Raw genomic sequence first — 17544 nt, 5'->3', positions numbered from 1 at the left:
GGGGGCACCTTCCTCTGCTTTCCCAGGTGCATTAGCCGGGAGCTGGACCAGAAATGGTGCAACCAGTATTTGAACCTGTAGCATTATGGGATGCTGATGCTACAGATGGTGGCTTAACACACTGTGCCACGGTGCCAGCCCCATGTGGGCTTTTAAATAGTTTCTTTCAAAATAAATAATTTAAAAAAAAATCTGCTTTTCACAGTACATGTTTATTCTGGAAAATATATAAAAAGGAAAAGGAGCCAGAGCACCCAGCACGGAGTCTTCGGCACTGGGCGGCCATTCTGGCCCTGGCACTGCCTGCTGTGCTGACGTGGGCGGGCAGCACAGGGGAGTTCTCCTCAGAGCAGAGCCCGCGCTCCCTCAGGGCTGGGAAGGGCGGTGTCGTCCCGAAGAGCGAACACTCTGGTCTTGAGAAACCACGATCTTCCTCCCGTGGCGCTCCTGGCTGCTAAGGAGGAGGCCCGGGACGCACTTGAAGAGCTCAGGAGGGAGAGGACAGACCTGCTCCCTGCAGTAGGATGGAGAGTCCGCAGTTCTCCCGGAGTTCTCCGGAGGTGGTGAGCACGGCCAGAGGGGGCGCAGCGTGAAGGAGACAGGCCCAGGAGAGCAGTGAGCGGGGTCCCAGGAGAGGGCGTCCCCGGGGCCGGGAAGGCTTGGTGCCGCCTTAGTCAGGAACACTCCGAGTGCACATCTCACATTGAATCACAGAGCGGTGTTGCAGGTGCTAACGTCTCCAGCACTGTAGTGACAATCTGCTGTGCTCTCAGGGCCCTGTGGGAGTTCACTCCTCCCTCAGCCATTCCCTGGGGCCCTGGGGCCGTCCTAGTCCCTTGCCTGTGTGTGGTGACAGCAGGGGCAGGTAGCTGTGTGGACGGAGCTGCAGGAGAGGAGCCAGGGCTGAGAAAAGGCGTGAGCGTGAGCAGACGTGGGCGTCGCCGGAGCTGAGTTCTGAGAGGCTGAGGAGGGAGAAGTCCTGAGCCAATAAGAAGCCACCTGGATACATTTTCTCGCCCCCTGCAGAGCCCTTGCGCCTTTATGTCCTAGATGACCAGCAGGGGGCGCCAAGAGAATACGACAGCAGCCCGAGGCCAGAGGTTCAGGCTCAGGTGTCAATCCTGGGTCCCCTGGTTCCACTGAGGAGAGTGGTGTCCCTAGGGAAGGGCCTGGGTCCCTCCTGCCCTGGACCCAGCAACACCGCCCTTCTGTTCCGTTCCGATTCCTTGCCTCCTAAATGGGGTTGGGAGTGGGGGAGGGGGCGGTGAATCAGACCGGGCTCGTTTCGCAGTGGTAGAGCTACTGTATAGCCAGCGCCTGTGAGCCAGCCCAGGTTCCAGGCCAGGCCGCTTCACTTCCATTCAGCTCCCTGCTATGGCCTGGGAGAGCAGTGGAAGATGACCCAGGTGTGGGCCCTGCACCCACGTGGGGGACCTGGAAGAAGCTCCTGGCTCCTGCTTCTGTCTCACCCAGCAGGGATAGTGATGACCATCTGGGGGTGAAGCAGGGGTGGAAGATCTCTCTCTTGGGTTCTCCTCTCTCTCTGTAACTCTGATTTCAAATAAATAAATCTTAAAAAACAAAACAAACAAACAAAACAAACAGGGGCCCAGCTTGAAGCCATTGTGGTGCACTGGGTTAACCTGCTCCTGCATGCTGCCATCCCATAAAACAAACAAAATAGAAAACAAGCTACATTTTTCCTGTGTGTGTGGGTGAAAAGAAGTCCCACATGTGAGTGTTGGCAGCTGTGCCAGGCTGGTCCTTCTTGTCCGTGTTGTTTTCCTGTTGCTTTGTTGTGTGTAGCACACTGCATGGTGTGGGGTCATCTCACTGCAGGTGCACTGTGTATGCAGGTGGCCTTATGGCTGCTGCAGGGACCCCACTCCTGGCTCCTGGGCCCTGAGATCCTTGACGTCCGTCATACTCTGTGCACTCCCTCCTCTCTATCACTCGTGTAAATTCTGTAGTGTAGACCTTTCTGTGGTTTTTAAATGTCTCTGTTTGGCCTGTGTCTGACTACTGAATCTGGATGCGGTGGACATGAGGTCAGGGCAGAGGAGGGCTCCGTCCTGAAGCTGTACCCAAGATGAGCAAATCTCCTCCGGCCCCAGTGTCGGGAGCCACAGGGTCCTAGTGGAACAGAAGGGGCCGGCACTGATGCTGGGCGCCTGGGCCATGATTCTGGGCTGAGGCTGTGGGGAGCCCTAGGGAGGTGCCCTCGTGGAGGACAGGGCAGGGTGAGCTGCAGGGGACAGGGCCAGGGCTTTGGGATCTAGGAGATGAAGAGCAGGGCTCAGTGCACCTCCAGGGTGAGGGGGCGCTGGGGGGATGGGGCTGAGTCAGTGAAGGGTGAAGGAACCCGGGGCACAGGGGAGCAACACCGGCAGCTGACATCGTGAGTTCAACGACCGAGTGGGCAGGGAGGGGCTGAAAACCCCACCCCGATCACAGTCCCCCAACTCCTGGCCCTGCTGCACTTCCAGGATGGGGCCACCTCAGCACCACCCAGGTCAGCAGGGGTGGCAGAGAGCACCAGGGCTCACCTGCCCAATGGACTGAGCTGGGATGGGCGCTCTGCCTGCAGCAGGAGGGGGTCCGGGGCCTCCTGGGTGAGGAGAGGGTGAGGGACCCTCGCGGGGTCTCCCTGGGTCCCGGGTGCACAGGAAGGGAGGGGGCAGAGCATTCATGCAGGCACCGAGCAGAGATGCATTTGCTGGTGTGTCCTGTGCCGTGGGGTTCAGGGCTGCTGTGGTTCGCACGTGTGTGCAGGCGTGGTGTGTGGGAACTGTGCACACGTGTGATGAGGCCTCCAACCCACCTGTGCTCCTCAGCGGTCATCAGCCACAAACCCTCACATTCTTGGAATTGTTGCTGTTATTTTAATCAATCTTATCATAACCTATATTGAAAGAATTATTTATTTTTCAAGATGACACATGAGGAGCCAGCATTGTGGCACAGTGGGTAAAGCCCATACCTGCAACACCGTCATCCCATAGGGGTGCTGGCTGGTGCCCCAATTACTCCACCTCTGAACCAGACCCTGGTCATGCCTTTGGGAAGCAGCAGGACATGGTCAAGTGTTTGGGCCCCTCAAACTCATATGGGAGACCTGGAAGAAGCTTCTGGTTCCTGGCTTCATCCTGGCACATGCCTGCTGTGAATACCTGGGAAGGGAACCACAGATGGAAGCCTTCTCTCTCTCTCTCTCTCTCTCCCTCCCTCCCTCCCTCCCTCTTTCTTTTTTCCTATCTTTCATGTCTCCCTCTGTCTGTAACTCTGACTTCCAAATAATAAAATAAAAGATTTCCCATGAAAAGCAGTATCCTTCTCTTCTCAATTTCTGCCTTCCCAGATCAACTGCTTCCCACACGTTAGCTGACTTTGTACCCCGGCTCCCACGTCTGTGACGCAGTGCGGCATCAGTGCTCCCTGAGTGCTCCTTTGCAGCTGCTGTGTTGGTCTTGTTCGCAGCGTGAGGCCCACTCAGCCTCCAACCTCCCGTCCTGCCCTGCGCTATTCTCTTCCTGCCCCTCTACGCTCTGCTCTAAGAAACTCCAGCCTTCGGTCGCGCTGACTGTGAGCGGGTTGACTCTGCAGCCTCAGGGGCGCTCTCAGGCCAGCTCTGGACTCACAGGCGAGGCTGGGGATCTGTTGGAACAGATGCTCTAGTTAGTCCAGGCTCAGGAGCCCTCAGAATGTGAAAGGGGAGGGAAAGTGCATGTGGGCAGGTCACAGTGTCTGCCTCTGTCGTGGGTTCCTGGTGGGGGAGGGGCTGTCCTAGCATCTGTGCTGCTGTGACAGGCACTGCAGGAACAGGAATTTCTTGGCTCCCAGTTCTGGGGGCCGGGAGGTCCCACATCAAGGCACTGGCAGGTTTGGGAATCTGACTCTCAGAAGACACCTGGAATGCTGCATCCTCTGGGGAGAACAATGCTTGGTCCTCATGTGGGGATGGAAGGGAGAGAGAGGAAACCCTCCCCCAGCCTGGACCCCTAATAAGGGCCCTAGTCCCCCAAATTCCTCTTAAAAGCCTCCCCTCTTAAAGCTATCATTCTACTATAGAATTTTTTAATTAATTTATTTGAAAAGCAGGTTAACAGAGAGAGAGGGAGAGACAGAGTGAGATCTTCCATCCACTTTAAGCTCCCCAAATAGATAGAACCGGGACAGGCATAAACTAGACACGGGAGCCCAGAACTCCATCTGGATCTCCCACGGGGAACACAGGGCCCTCCCACTTGGGCATCTTCTGCTGCTTTCCCAGGCGCATTAGCCGGGGGCTGGACTGGAAGCCGAGCAGGCAGACTGTGAACCCGCCCTCTGCTCTGGGAGGCGGCACCACAGCCAGGAGCTGAACCCGCTGTGCAGACACTGCCCTGGGAAAGGTTTCCTCTCCCACACAGTCCTCTGCCTCTCTCAGGTCTCAGCCACGTGAGGTTTGCGGGTGCGAGGTGTCAGGACGTCCTGCTGTGTCCTCCTCCTGCCATGGGGCAGGGTTTCCAGGACCTGCGGTGACGCCAGAGAGGCGCTGCTGCCAGACCTCAACCAGCTCAGCGCGGCTCAGCAGCCCAGCCTCACTTGTGCCCTTCATAGCCCAGAGCCTCCTCCCTGAGAGGCCCCGAAGGCTGCCAGCCCCCTCCTCTGCCTGTAGAGTGAACTGTCTCTCCTTTACCCTGCAGCCTTGTCCTCCTCATTCTGATGGGCACTGTGGACGGGGATGGGATTTTCCCAACAGAAAGAGCCTGGAGACAGCCAGAGGTCAAGGCTCCAGGCTCTCCAGGGGCTTTGGAGCGCTCATGCACCCCTGGGCGGGCGTGTGGGCGCCTGGACTGCTCGGTGCCTGTGGGAGTTCTTCCAGCCCTCGTCCTCCACCCACTCCTCCCAGGCTTTGCCGTCTCTGCCGCCTGCCCTGTGTGTTCTCCTTTGCCCCGGCAGCTGTGACTACCGCTGGTGTCTCAGTGCTTGTACACACACGGTCATGGAGGTGACTCCAGCCCTGGGAGTGAGACAGGACAGCGGCTGCTCAGTCCCCGCCAGAGCCATCACCTGACACTCAACCCCAGTCCCCGGGAGCAGAGTCCATGTGGCCTCCCTGGCAGCAGGAGCTCTGCCGCCTCCCCGGGGCTGCCTGAGGGCCGGCAGCGGGGCTGGGGCTGGCAGTGGCTGAGTGAATGACACCGCGCTCCCTGCCGACTGAGAAGCTCGTTTGCTCTAAGTGCTCCTCGGTCTTGTAGATTTTATTTGATTACAAAGCTCAGGAAAATCTGATACTGACAACTTTTTACTTGGGTGAGTAGTTGCTTCATTTAAATATTTTATTTTTATTTTGAATTAATATATTTCGATTTGTATTTGAAAGGCAGACACACACACTGAGAAAGAGAGAGACAGTGTTAGATGAATGGAGAGAGATCTATTTGCTGACTCACTCCCCAGATGCAATACCCAGGGCTGGACCAGGCCAAAGCCAAGAGCCCAAACCTCAATCTGGGTCTCCTATGTGGTGGCCAAGTACTCGGCCCATCCTCCACGCCTCCAAGGGTGCACACCAGCAGGCGGTGGACTGATAGCGAGTAGCCAGCTCCCCAACAGGCACTGCACTCCGGGTGCAGGTGTAACCAGGATGACAGCCGCTGCTGCCAACAGCTGCCCTGACTTTATGTTTGATGGACACACAGTGGTTGTACATATACAGGGTCCAGTGCAGACTCTCAGTACATGGATACATGTGGAAGGATCAAAGCAAAGTCATTAGCAAACGGATCACCTGAATCCCCCAGCGTCTCTCTGTGTAGAGAACATTCACCAACTGCTCTCAGCCTGTGACAGACGCTAGGTCCCTGTTCCCTCGGGGGCCTCCTGGACCGCAGCGCAGCAGAGCTGTTCCTCCTGCCCAGTTGTACCGGGGCCCCTCCTCCCGCCCTCCCTCTGCCCCTCCCAGCTGGGGGAACCCCTGTTCTATTCTCCACGTCCAGGACCTCAGCTTTTCAGACGCCACAGTGAGCGAGCTCAGGGGGATTTGTCTCTGTTCCGGGCTTATTCAGTGACACCATGAGCCCCAGGTTCATCCTCCTGCTGCAAACCCCAGGATTCGTCTTCTTAACCGGCTCAGCAGCGCCCCGCTGTGGACACACCCCCTGCTCTGTCTCCTCCACTGTGGGCCCTGGGGCTGATGCCGTGTTCATTATCGTGACCAGGGCTGCAGCGAACACGGGGTGCAGACGTCTCCTTCTCTCCGGACCTCCCTCCCGCAGCTGTGTGCCCGTACTGGGATGGCTGGTCGTGCCGTGGTTCTGTTTTAATGATTCAGAAAGACTCTAGTTTTAATTCTTAAGGTCTTCCAATTACTTTTCATAAGGCCACTCCCACAAACACTGTGCAAACATCTTTCTCCTAAGCCTTCACCAGCAGTAGATAGTTTTCAATTTTAAAAAACATTTATTTACTTATTTGAAAGCCAGACTTACAGAGAGGCAGAGGCAGTTACAGAGAGGCAGGGTTACACAGAAGTCTTCCACTCGCTGGTTCTCTGCCCAAATGGCCACAGCGGTCGGAGCTGTTCTGATCTGAAGCCAGGAGCCAGGACCTTCCTCTGGGTCTCCCATGGGGCTTCAGTGGCCCAAGCACTTGGGCCATCTTCTGCTGCTTTGCCTGATGCATTAGCAGGGAGCTGGATCAGGAGAGGAGCAGGCAGGTCTCTAACCGGTGCCCAAATGGGATTCTGGCACCGCAGGCAGAGGCTTAACCTTCTACACCACGGCGCTGGCCACATAAGGGTCTAAATTGATGCTGCATGTGAGTATCCAGTTTTCCTATCACCATGTTGAAGAATTGTCCTTAATTCAGTGTGTGTTTTGGTATCTTTGTGAAAGGTCACTTTGCTGTAGATGGAAAGATATTTTTCTGGGCTTCCAATTATTTTCTGTGTCCATGTGTCTGTTCCTCATGCCAGTACCATGCCATCCTGGTTATTATAACTTAGTAGTATGTAGTGTAGATACACGCATGCACGCGCACACACACACACACACTCCTGCCCCAGGACATTTTCATTGGAGGTTCCCTGCCTGCTAAGGACCTGCCCCCAATGGCTTTGCAGATGACTCCTCAAGTCCCTCAAATGTCTTCAAGGCCACTGTCTCATTGGGGCTCACGCAGCCCCTGCCCAGTAAGGAGGCCCGTTCCCTGTCCCTCACTCCCTATCTGGGCCACCTCCCCCATGCACTAACCTCCTACCCTGATTACTCTCCTTACTGCTCCATCCCAAGACTGAGCTTCCCGGGCACAGGAAGCCATCCCTGCTGCGGACTGGACCTCCTGGGCCGTGACTGAGTTCTTGTGAGCACAGGTGGGGGTGGGGGGGAAGGCCTCCACTGGAGACGGGGACGGGGCAGGGACCCGGGTAAGGAGCGACCACAATGCCCGGATGGACTCAGCACCCAGGGGCACAGCACTGTCCTCACTCAGTGCCTCCCAGCCCCTCCCGGCCCCACCTGCAGCACACTCAGCACAGCAAGCACAGGATTCTGGAAGGTTCTGGTGCTTCTATTTATTTCTATTTATTTTCTCTCACAAATTTTAGGGATCTCCTCATGTAATTAACTCACCAACCCCTCATGACAGAATTGGAAAAATAAATCATTGTTCAGACTGAATGGGTCAGGAGCTGCAGCGCAGTGCACGGGACCTGAGACAGGACGGAGACGCCCACACCGGCAGGGCGGGCCAGGCTCCCGCTCCTCACACTGTGCCTGCTGCCCACGCGCTCAAGGTGAGCCGGGCTCTGAGGACAAAGACGGGGCCTGCACAACTCTGCATCGCTCAGTCGCACACAGGCCGCTTCTCATGCTGTAGAAAAATCCAGATAACAAGTTCAGATGAGCAGTGCACACGGGGACATAACAGCCACCACCACCATGGCCCATTCGAGGAATCCCCAGAGCCCACGGTGTCCCCTCTGCCCCACCCCCTCCCAAGCAGGCCTCCAGGTCTCACCTTTCACAGCCATGAGAGAATCATCAGAGCCCTGGTCCCTGTGGCCACCTGGGGTGAACAAATCAGGGCTGGGTGAGGCTCACAGGGGACGTGGCTGAGGGAGGGACATGGGGTGGGCGGGCAGCGCCTTCATGGGCTTCTCACTGTGGCAAGCGTCTCGGTGACCCCTCCCTCCACACACCCCAGGACTTACCTACAGCCGGAGCCTATCTCCCTCCTTTCACATCTGAGAGAAAAAAACAACTTGTGGGGGGCCAGGGAGGAGGCAGGGCCTGAGCACCCACCTAGAGGAAGCCCAGAGCACTGGCTCATCCTACAGAAGCTTCCAGAACTGTGGCTGTGGGACAGGAGACCCTACCCCAGGGGCCCTGTCCTCAGCTGGGGCCGCCCCCTGCTCTGCAGCTGCTGGCACTCAGCTCCCATCACCAGCACCAGCCCAGGAAACATTCATCCTGATCCTCCCTTGTGCTTTACAGAGAGCCCGCGTTAGCACACAGGGCCCTGCCTGGGTGTGCAGATGGGTGTGGACTGCACATACCAGGAACAGGGCTGGAAGTCCCCCAGGTACAAGAGACTCAGACCCCACCCTCCCCTCTCCTACCAGAGCTGTGCTTTCTCCTCCTCATGTTAGGTAGGAAGTCAGTTATGAGCTTATGTGTGTGTGACAGGCCTAAAGAGAAGACATCTATATGCATCTGCATCTCAAAGTCATCCTAACAAGGTTTCAGGGGAAGCCCAGATTTCGCATCCTGCCTGCCCTGCCCCCTTCTACCTGATAACCTGCCAGGTGGAGGCCCTCACCCCTCCTGCTTCCTGCCTGATAAATCTTCCACAATCTCCCAGGTGCAGCCCAGTATCTGCATGTCAAACACCCTGCTCCCTTCCTCAGGTCTGATAACATTTGCATCCATAAAGTCCTTTGTTTCAGACCTTCAAGAGAAGTTTTTCTATTTACATCCAAAAAGCCCTTTGTTCCAAGAGGAGCAGAGGTGGGGAAGCAAGACCCATCTCCTTAAAACCCCCAGCCTCAACTGGACTGCACACTCAGCTCTCTGCATCTTTGCTGAGCCGCCCGCCTGGCCTGGCCGGGTGTACTCTCCACTCACCCATGCAGCCCCGCTCTCCCCCAGTCTGAGGGACTGGGCACTCTCTCTCAGGCTCTGTCTGGAGAGGTGCCCATCCGTCCTTACAGATGTCCCTTCCTAATAAACCTTGCTATTTTACCTCCCACTACTCTGTCTCACGCCTGAATTCTTTCTTGCGCGAAGACAAGAACCCTGCAATTTCTCTGGTAACACAACAGAGACCACAGCTCCCAGGATCAGAAGAACTCCAAGAACTCCAGCAACAATTCCCACTGTGAGCATGGTGGGCTGAGCAGGAGGCTCTGGGAGAGAAGGGGATGTGAGGGGCTCTGACCCCAGGGCTCAGCTCTGACCCTGCTGAAGGCCCCAGCAGGGCTCTGCCCTCCCCACAGAGGCCCCGCCCCTCCGGCTCTCCTCACCCCATCTCAGGGTGAGGGGCTCGGGCAGCCCCTCGTGCTGCACACGGCACGTGTGTCTCTGCTCCTCCCCAGAAGGCACCACCACAGCTGCCCACTTCTGGAAGGTTCCATCGCCCCCAGGCCTGGTCTCCACGAGCTCCGTGTCCTGGGTCTGGTCCTCCCCATCCCGCTGCCAGGTCAGTGAGATCTCCTTGGGGTAGAAGCCCAGGGCCCAGCACCTCAGGGTGGCTTCCCGGTCAGAGGCGGGGTGATGGGTCACGTGGGCTTTGGGCGGGTCTGAGGAAAAGATTTGGAAAGTTCAGGCACTTTGTGATCTTCATGGGACACAGGAGCAGCACTCAGGGGACCATCCTGAGAATGGAGGGGGTGACAGGGTGGGGGAGGGGGTGCATAGTCCAGACCCTGCCTGCACACAGGCATCGGGATGACTGATTCTTTGGAAAGTTCTAGAATCAGGTGAGACAGCCCAGGGTAGGAGTGTCCAGGTGTTATGAGAGGAAAGGGATTTCAGTCTTGACCTGAGAGGAGGCAGAGACTCCTGGGGTCAAAACTCCCCAAGCAGCAGCCTGAGGCCAAGAACAGGCCTGGGAGAGGTCCCTTGATCACAGAACCCTGCCGGAGTCCAGGGCACCGCTGAGGGGACTTCTGGAATGTTCTGTCCCAAATCCTCAGACGTCCCGGGTCCCTCAACTGTCCTGTGAGATGGGCGGACCCCTTATCAAGGTGGACGCTTCCGCCCCGGAAGGTGAGAAGAGGCAGATTCCGGGCTGCGTCTCATTTCCTCCCCTCCTGCCCAGCCCTGCCCCAGAGTAGGTCGGCAAGCGCGGCCCCTCCCAGCCCCGCACACCTGTGCGCTGCAGCGTCTCCTTCCCCATCTCCAGGTGTCTGCGCAGCCACTCCATCCACCTGCCCTCCAGGTAGGACCTGCAGCACTCAGCCTCAGCCGTACCCGCCGCCTCCCACTTGCGCCGGGTGATCTGCGCCGCTGTGTCCGCCGCGGCCCAGGAGCGCAGGTCCTCATTCAGGGCGAGGTAGTCGGCGCCGTCGTAGGCGTGCTGTTCATACCCGCGGAGGAGGCGCCGGTCCGCCCCGATCTCGCAGCCAGACATCCTCTGGAGGGTGTGAGACCCTGGCCCCGCCCCGCGGTCAGCCCGGGCCACGGAGCTCCGCCCCCGCCCTGACCCACCCGCGGGGATTTCGCCCCAAATCGAAACCGAAACCCGTGAGTGTCCCGCAGACTCCTCCCGCGGGGCGCGCAGTCTGGGCCCCACGCGGGGAGGGGTCGCGAGCTGCGATCGGGCCCGGGTCACTCACCGGCCGCGCTCTGGTTGTAGTAGCCGCGCAGGGTGTTCAGGCCCACGCGGTAGGTCTGTGTGCTGACCTTTAAGTTCTGAGTCTCCTGGTCCCAGTACCCCGGCTCCACCTGCCGCATCCACGGCGCCCGCGGCTCCATCCTCGGGTTCTCGGCGTCGCTGTCGAAGCGCACGAACTGCGTGTCGTCCACGTAGCCCACATGAAGCGCGGCTCCCCCAGACCCGGCCGGGACATGGCGGAGTCGAAGTATAACAGGGAGTGCGAGCCTGCGGACGGGAACGGCTGAGACCGGGCCGACCCCCGCCCATAGCCAGACGTCCGCCCGGGTGTGAGGTGGGTGGGACGGGGGGGGGGTGGGGGAGTAGGGGAGCGGGGTCGTGAGAAGGAAAGGGGAGGTGGCGAGGGAGGTGGCGGGGCCGGCGAGGCCGAGGTGGGCTGAGGAGACGCCGCTCCCCGGGGTCCTGTGTCCCCGCCGCGCGCTCCCCACGCTCCTGCCCCACAGACGCCGTCTCCCTCCCGACCCCGCACTCACCCGCCCGGGTCTCGGTCAGGGCCAGGGACCCCGCGAGCAGCAGGAGGAGGGTCCGAGGCGCCATGGACATCATTGTCGGCGTCTGAGGAGAATCTGAGTCCTGGCGCTAGCCGGGATCCAGCGGCGCTGATTGGCTCCTATGGAAACAGGGTGCCCAATGGGAGTGAAACCTGGGCCCGCGTCACTAGTGTCCAGGCAAAAGGAATGGACACAGGTGGTGAAGTGGAAGTGAAACTCCAGGACCTGGGGACTCCCCGCCGCTGGGCTTCCCGAGACAAAACACCGCCCACGGACCGAGACCCTGAGCGCCACGCCGGGACCTGGACTCTGCCCCGACTCCTGCCCTCCGGAGCCCAGCGCTGAGTGATGTCGGCTCCCCGAGGCCAGGCAGCTGCTGTCTGAGGAACCCGGAGAGCCCCAGGCCGGCCCAGCCCCTCTCTTCCCTTCCCGGATCCCTGTCCCTGAGCTGTGCCTGCCCTTACCTGTCCCCTGACTCTTCTAGAGGAAAACTCACCTCCAGGGACCTTGGTGGGGGGAGTGAGGGGCCTGGGGAGGGCGGGAGGAGCGGCAGTGGTGTGGTCCTCAGCCCCGGGGGAGGGGGCCGCTGTGTGTGAGAGCCCCAGAGAGAGGTCCCCGCGTAGACGGGTCCTGTGGGTTATCAGCCACAGTCTGCAGCACACACTTCCCCACCTGAGTGATCAGGACCCCGGTCTGTGACAGAGTGCACCGTGGCCCCGCCACACCTAAAAGTGTCCAACAGTGACGCCCCCAGAGCCCCAGGTCTGCTTTCCCAGATAACCTGGCTGTGCCCTGGTGACATTCACCTCCCCACCAGCCCTGAGCCTGTCTGTGGGAGTGCAGCACAGCTCAGCACCAGGTCCCTCCCCATCCACCAGATGTGGTCCAGTTCCCCAGGGATACCTGACCCTGGGCAGTCCTGAGCCCCGCCCTGCACACTCCTGTGATGAAGTTTAGCTGATAAATCAAGAACAGGAAGAGGTGAACCACAGCACTGATAGAGTGGAGCCGTTCCCACCATGAGCTATGAGAAGTCCCGTTTGACTGTGATCTCTGAGAGGGTCTTGGGTGCTGTGTCCCCTCTACTGTGACAGTGTGATGAGCCCATTGCCTGTGTGATGCCATGGAGGGAGGTGGGTGACGGATGCTCTGATGCAGTGCTAGGCTGTCAGGTAAGGGGCTGACACAGACCTGGGACACCTCCAGAGGCATGTGACCCGCGAGAGGCCTGCTGAGTGACTAATGGGGTGTAGGGGATGCAGTGGGGATGGGCTGGACCCAGCCATGATTGACACCCCAGGTGGGAGGGACCAGTCAGGAGATTGCATCACTCCCTCTGAAGGACCCAGGAGCAGGGGTGAGGAGATCAGGTCAGTCTCTGCCTAGGACGCCCCATCCACAGCAGAGGGTGGGTTCTGAGTCTGGTTACTCTGCTGTGACCCAGCTTCCTGCTCATGCAGCCTGGGAGGCAGCAGTGATGGCTCAGGTCCTGGGTCCCTCCCAGCCCCATGGGAGACCCAGAGGGAGCTCCAGGTTCCTGGCTCCAGTCTGGCCCAGCCTGGCTTTGTAGGTCTGGGGAGTGAACCTGAGGACAGAAGATCTCTGTCCATCTCCCTGTCACTCTGCCTTTAAGGAATAAGTATGTTAATAAATAAAAGGGCATGTCCCACGTTGTAGCACAGTGGTTATGGTTATGGCCCTGGCCTGAAGCGCCAGTATCCCATATAGGCGCCAGTTCTAGTCCCGGCTGCACTTCTTCCAATCCAGCTCTCTTCTGTGGCCTGGGAAAGCAGTAGAGGATGGCCCAAGTCTTTGGGCCCCTGCACCCTTGTGGGAGACCCAGAGGAGGCTCCTGGCTCCTGGCACCGCATCGGCGCAGCTCCAGCTAGTGCGGCCATCTGGGGGAGTGAACCAGAGATGGAAGACCTCTCTCTCTGTCTCTACCTCTCTCTGTAGCTCTGTCCTCAAATCAACAAAATAAATCTTTTAAAAAAATAAATGGGCATACAATGTAATACTTATGAATTGTTTGTTTCTGGAATTCTCCATTTAATGTTTTCAAAACGAGATGAAGTGAAATAGTAGACAAAGAAAGTGCAGTTTAAATCATGTGGGAGGGGGATGATACACAGAGAACCTTTGAGGCACAGTCAGTGGTTCAACTAGAAGCTTCTACACATGTCACCACCTCGAGGTTGCCACTGTTTAATGCCGACAGTAAGTTCTTCACCAGTGCTCATGCATTACCTGTTACTTATTGTATTTGTTTACGAGAGAGAGAGAGAGAGAGAGAGAGAGAGATATCTCCCATGCACAGGTTCACTCCCAGCATGCCTGAACAGCCCAGGCTGGTTCAGATGGAAGTCAGGAGCCCAGAACCCAATCAAAGTCCCCCACGTGGGCGGCACAGACCCAAGCACTTGAGCAACCACCCCTGCCCCCAGGTGCTCCTCAGCAGGGACTGGGACTGGGAGTGGCGCCTGCACTCAACCTCAAGGTCTCAGGCATCGCATGCAACAGCTTCACTGCCGCCCCAGTGCCCACTCCTCTGTATTGTATTAAATGTTATTTATGAGACAGAGAGAGAGAGAGAGACTCTCATCTGGTTGGGCTGAAGAGGAACAGCTGAAATCCAGCCCAGGACTGCAGTGAGGGGCAGGAGCCCAGTCCCTTGAGCCTGTGTCACTACTCCCAGGGTCTGCGTGGGCAGGAGGCTGGAGTCAGGAGCAGCAGCCACTCAGCCCGGGCATCTGCTGTGGGGTGCAGGTGTCTCTGCTGTGAGGCTAAATGCCCACCTGCTGCCCATTTGTATGAATTGTCTGCATCCAAGCCTTGCACAGATTTTATTGGGGAACTGAATTTGTTATTCAACCTGATTCACTTAAGAGGCAGTTAGATTTTAGGCAGCCCCACAGAATGCATCAAATACTAAATGCTTCCAGCTGGCACTGTGGCTTGTCCAGTTAAGCTTCCGCCTGGGACACCTGCATCCCATATGGGCACTGCTCTTGTCCCAGCTGCTCCACTTCCTTTCCAACTCCCTGCTGATGCACCTGGGAAAGCAGCAGAGGGTGACCCAAGTGCTTGGGCCCCTGCACCTATGTAAGAAATTCTGAAGAAATTTGGCTCCTGGCTTTGGCCTGGCCCAGCATTGGCTGTTGCAACCATTTGGGGAGTGAACCAGCTAATGGAAGATTCTCTCTCTCTCTCTCTCTCTCTAGTACTCTTTGTAACTCTAATTTTCAAAATAAATATAACTCTTAAAAAGAAACTAAACTCTAGGAATCTCTGTGATGTGTCTATTCAAGTCTATAAAGCAGCTCACTTGGAGCTGAGCACACCGCTGATTCAGAATCCTGACCTCTGCCTCTTCCTCACCTCCTTCTCAGCCCTTCCCCCTTACCTCCTCCTCTCCTTGCCCCCCCCCCCCCAGTCCCCATGTGGGCACTAGCACTGCCTTCTCCCCCACCCAGGGGCCATTCTTCCCAGGGCAGCAGCCCCTGGCTATTGGGAGTCAGCTGTTCACTCCTGCCTGTGAGGCACTCCCGAGGGAGCTTGTGGTGGCCAGTGAGTTCAGCCCCGACCTTGTACCCCAGGGCTGCTGAGTCCAGGCTGTTCTGGTCTTCCTGCTCACGTACCTGGGAAAGCAATGGAAGGTGGCCAAGAGAAATCCACCCACAGGTTCCCCTCCCGGATGGCTGCTGTGTCCTGGCTGGAGGGAGCTGGATGACAGCAGAGTAGTCGGGGTCACACAGGAGCTCTGATAGGGACACCTGGACCCAAGTGCAGTGTAACTGACTATGCACAGTGCCCGCCCCAGCCCTGCCTTTCAAATAAATAAATAAATAAATCTTTAAATGTCCCACTCCAATGGCCCCATCTCACTTTAAGAACCTCTAGAAGGTAAGGACCATCAGCACACAGGGGCTCAGGGCTGTTTTGGGCAAAGCTGTAACCACAGCATCTACAGTCACACCTGCTGACAAGAGGTGCTGAACTGGGTTTTTGAAAGAGTGACACCTGATTGTTTACAATGTAAACGCTTCGTGCAACAATCCTAAAAGGACAAGTCCAAAAGCCATCAGGAAGGTTTTGTTCATGCAGTGAGTGTTCACCCCAGTTTCTGAACTCTGCTGGAGAGGATGCTTAGGCTGGGGCACCTGGTGCACCCCTGAGCCTGGGTGTCAGCAGCTTCCTGCCACTGCATAACAGGTCACCACACACTGTGCAGCTTGGGTCAAGGCCTCTTGTTTGTTCGCAGGTCCTGGGTCAGATTCCAGGCTGCTGTGCATGGGCTCTGGGTGCAGGGTCCACAGAGCTGTGGGGCCTTCTCGGGGGTGGAGTCCTCCTCCAAACTCCTCCCGAGCTGTGGGCAGAATTCCGTACCTTGCAGTTGGAGGACGGGCGTCCTGTCTCCATGACAGCTGTCAGGTGCAGCGCTGGGCAGCTGCTTCCGGCCCAGTGCCCCCAGACTCCTTTGTCCCCCATCCACGCCTCCAGTACCCATAGCGGGGGATTGGGGGGGAGTTGCTCACCTGAGCCCTGCCCCCTGTGGTCTCTCTCACTTTGTCTTTGTCACAACTCCTTTAATTCCTTCTACTCTCCCAGCATTTAATGATCAATATTCTGTGTTCAGATGGAGGTTTTGTTTGTTTGTTGAAGTTTTAGCTCCCGCCTATAAAGGAGAACTTGTGGTTTTTGTCTTTCTGTTTCTGGCTGATTTCCCCCAACTCGATGTCTTCCAGTTCCAACCCTTTTGCTGCACTTGACAGGATTTCATTCTTTTTGAGAGCTTAGCACTATTCCATTGTGAATAGACACCACATTTCTTTATCTACTCATCTGATCATGACAGCTTGGTTTAGTCCAAATCTTGGGAACTCCTGGGAGCAGAGCTGTCGTAACACGGTGGACCCGCTCCCGGGTGCCCTGCGGGACTCAACATCCCTGCTGGACTCACCGCGCAGCCTCCTCCTGGCTGAGCCCCCTCCGCGGCTGCGCAGACAGGACCTCCACGGGGTCTTCCTGGGTTTCTGCCGCAGGACAGGGCTCCGCACACAAGGGGGCGCCAGTGTGCTGTGTCAAGAGAGGGCTCTGCTGTAACAGGTGTTGTCCACTGAGTGTGGCTCAGACAGGCAAGGTCTCCAGACCATAACAGCTGGTTCTCAGATCTGGTGTGACACTGGGCCATGAGGTGAGTAAACTTACCAGGAGGGAAAAGCAAGGCGCAGGGAGGGGAGCAGGACACGGGAAGCCCTGCCCGGGAGGCTCCTGTGGGATTGGTTTGGGGAGGGGGGTCTGGGTCATGGGCCACAGGGAGCCAAGGGCAGTGTCTGTGCCACTGCATGAGCCCAGGACGCAGCAGCTGCTGTCCAGTCCTCAGTGTGCCCTCCTCCCGGGGACAACTGCAGCCTCGGGACCAGGCCCAGACACACTGCAGGGCCGCAGGCTGACGCCGCTGTGGGCAGCTGTTTGACACAGGCAGCTGAGTGCCCTTTTCCCAGTTCCCCGGGGGTGGCCCTGGACTCTCAGCAGCTGGGAGTCCATGGACCCTGAGATCCTGTCTCCTGCCCCAGTGAGCCCAGCACCCAGAGCCCCAGACAGGACCCTCAGCCTCCGCCCCGTGCCGTGTCCAAGCCCTGAACTGTGACGGCAGCCAGGACCCCATGTCTGACTTCTGTACCAAGTGAATGACCAGGGCACTGGGAGTCCTCCATCCATGGGAGAGACCCCCGTGGCCTCACACTGCACGAACCCACAACCCCCACCAGGGCAGGTCCTAGCCCAGGCCCATAGATATCAGAGCCATGGTTCTCATTGAAGGGCTCAGGAAATGCGGCTACCTTGGGAGTGCCAGACCCCTGCATGGGCCCAGAAGACCCTCCTAAGGCTGAGTTGTGTCTCCCCAAACTCTCACTTTGTATGCCTAACCCCCAAGGGGCTACATTTAGTGGTGGGATCTTTAAGGAGATAACTCAGGTTAGCTGAGGTCACAGGGTGCGACATGTGTGTCAGCACACACAGAGGAGAGGGCACTGGAGGACGCGGTGAGCAGGTGCCGTCTGCAGCCAGGACGAGCACCCACCAGGGACAGCACCTCCCACACCTTCACCTCGGACCCTGTTAGGGGCTCCGTGCAAGATTCGCATCTTGAAGTCTAACGCCCAACATCCCA

The 17544-nt window shown here is 57.8% G+C and overlaps 1 protein-coding gene and 1 pseudogene across 2 annotated transcripts in view; both read right to left on the bottom strand.

Annotated features, from left to right (window-relative positions):
• Window positions 1–7540: 7540 nt before the first annotated feature.
• The window catches only part of LOC133755761 (RLA class I histocompatibility antigen, alpha chain 11/11-like), a 160587-nt gene continuing 150583 nt past the window's right edge, over window positions 7541–17544 (bottom strand). For both annotated transcript variants that reach the window (XM_062185799.1, XM_062185798.1), the window contains exons 7-8: window positions 8002–8049; window positions 7541–7854 (exon numbers count right to left, since the gene is read on the bottom strand). In XM_062185799.1, coding sequence (XP_062041783.1) covers window positions 7850–7854; window positions 8002–8049 — 53 coding nt within the window. In that variant the 3' untranslated portion in view covers window positions 7541–7849. The remainder of the gene's footprint in view (window positions 7855–8001; window positions 8050–17544) is intronic.
• Window positions 8062–11529, bottom strand: LOC133755764 (RLA class I histocompatibility antigen, alpha chain 11/11-like; annotated as a pseudogene).

Source organism: Lepus europaeus, chromosome 3 (genome assembly GCF_033115175.1).
Source record: "Lepus europaeus isolate LE1 chromosome 3, mLepTim1.pri, whole genome shotgun sequence".
NCBI lineage: Eukaryota > Metazoa > Chordata > Mammalia > Lagomorpha > Leporidae > Lepus > Lepus europaeus.
The sequence above is the reverse complement of the archived record's forward strand: the minus strand, read 5'-3'. Positions and strand labels throughout refer to the sequence as shown.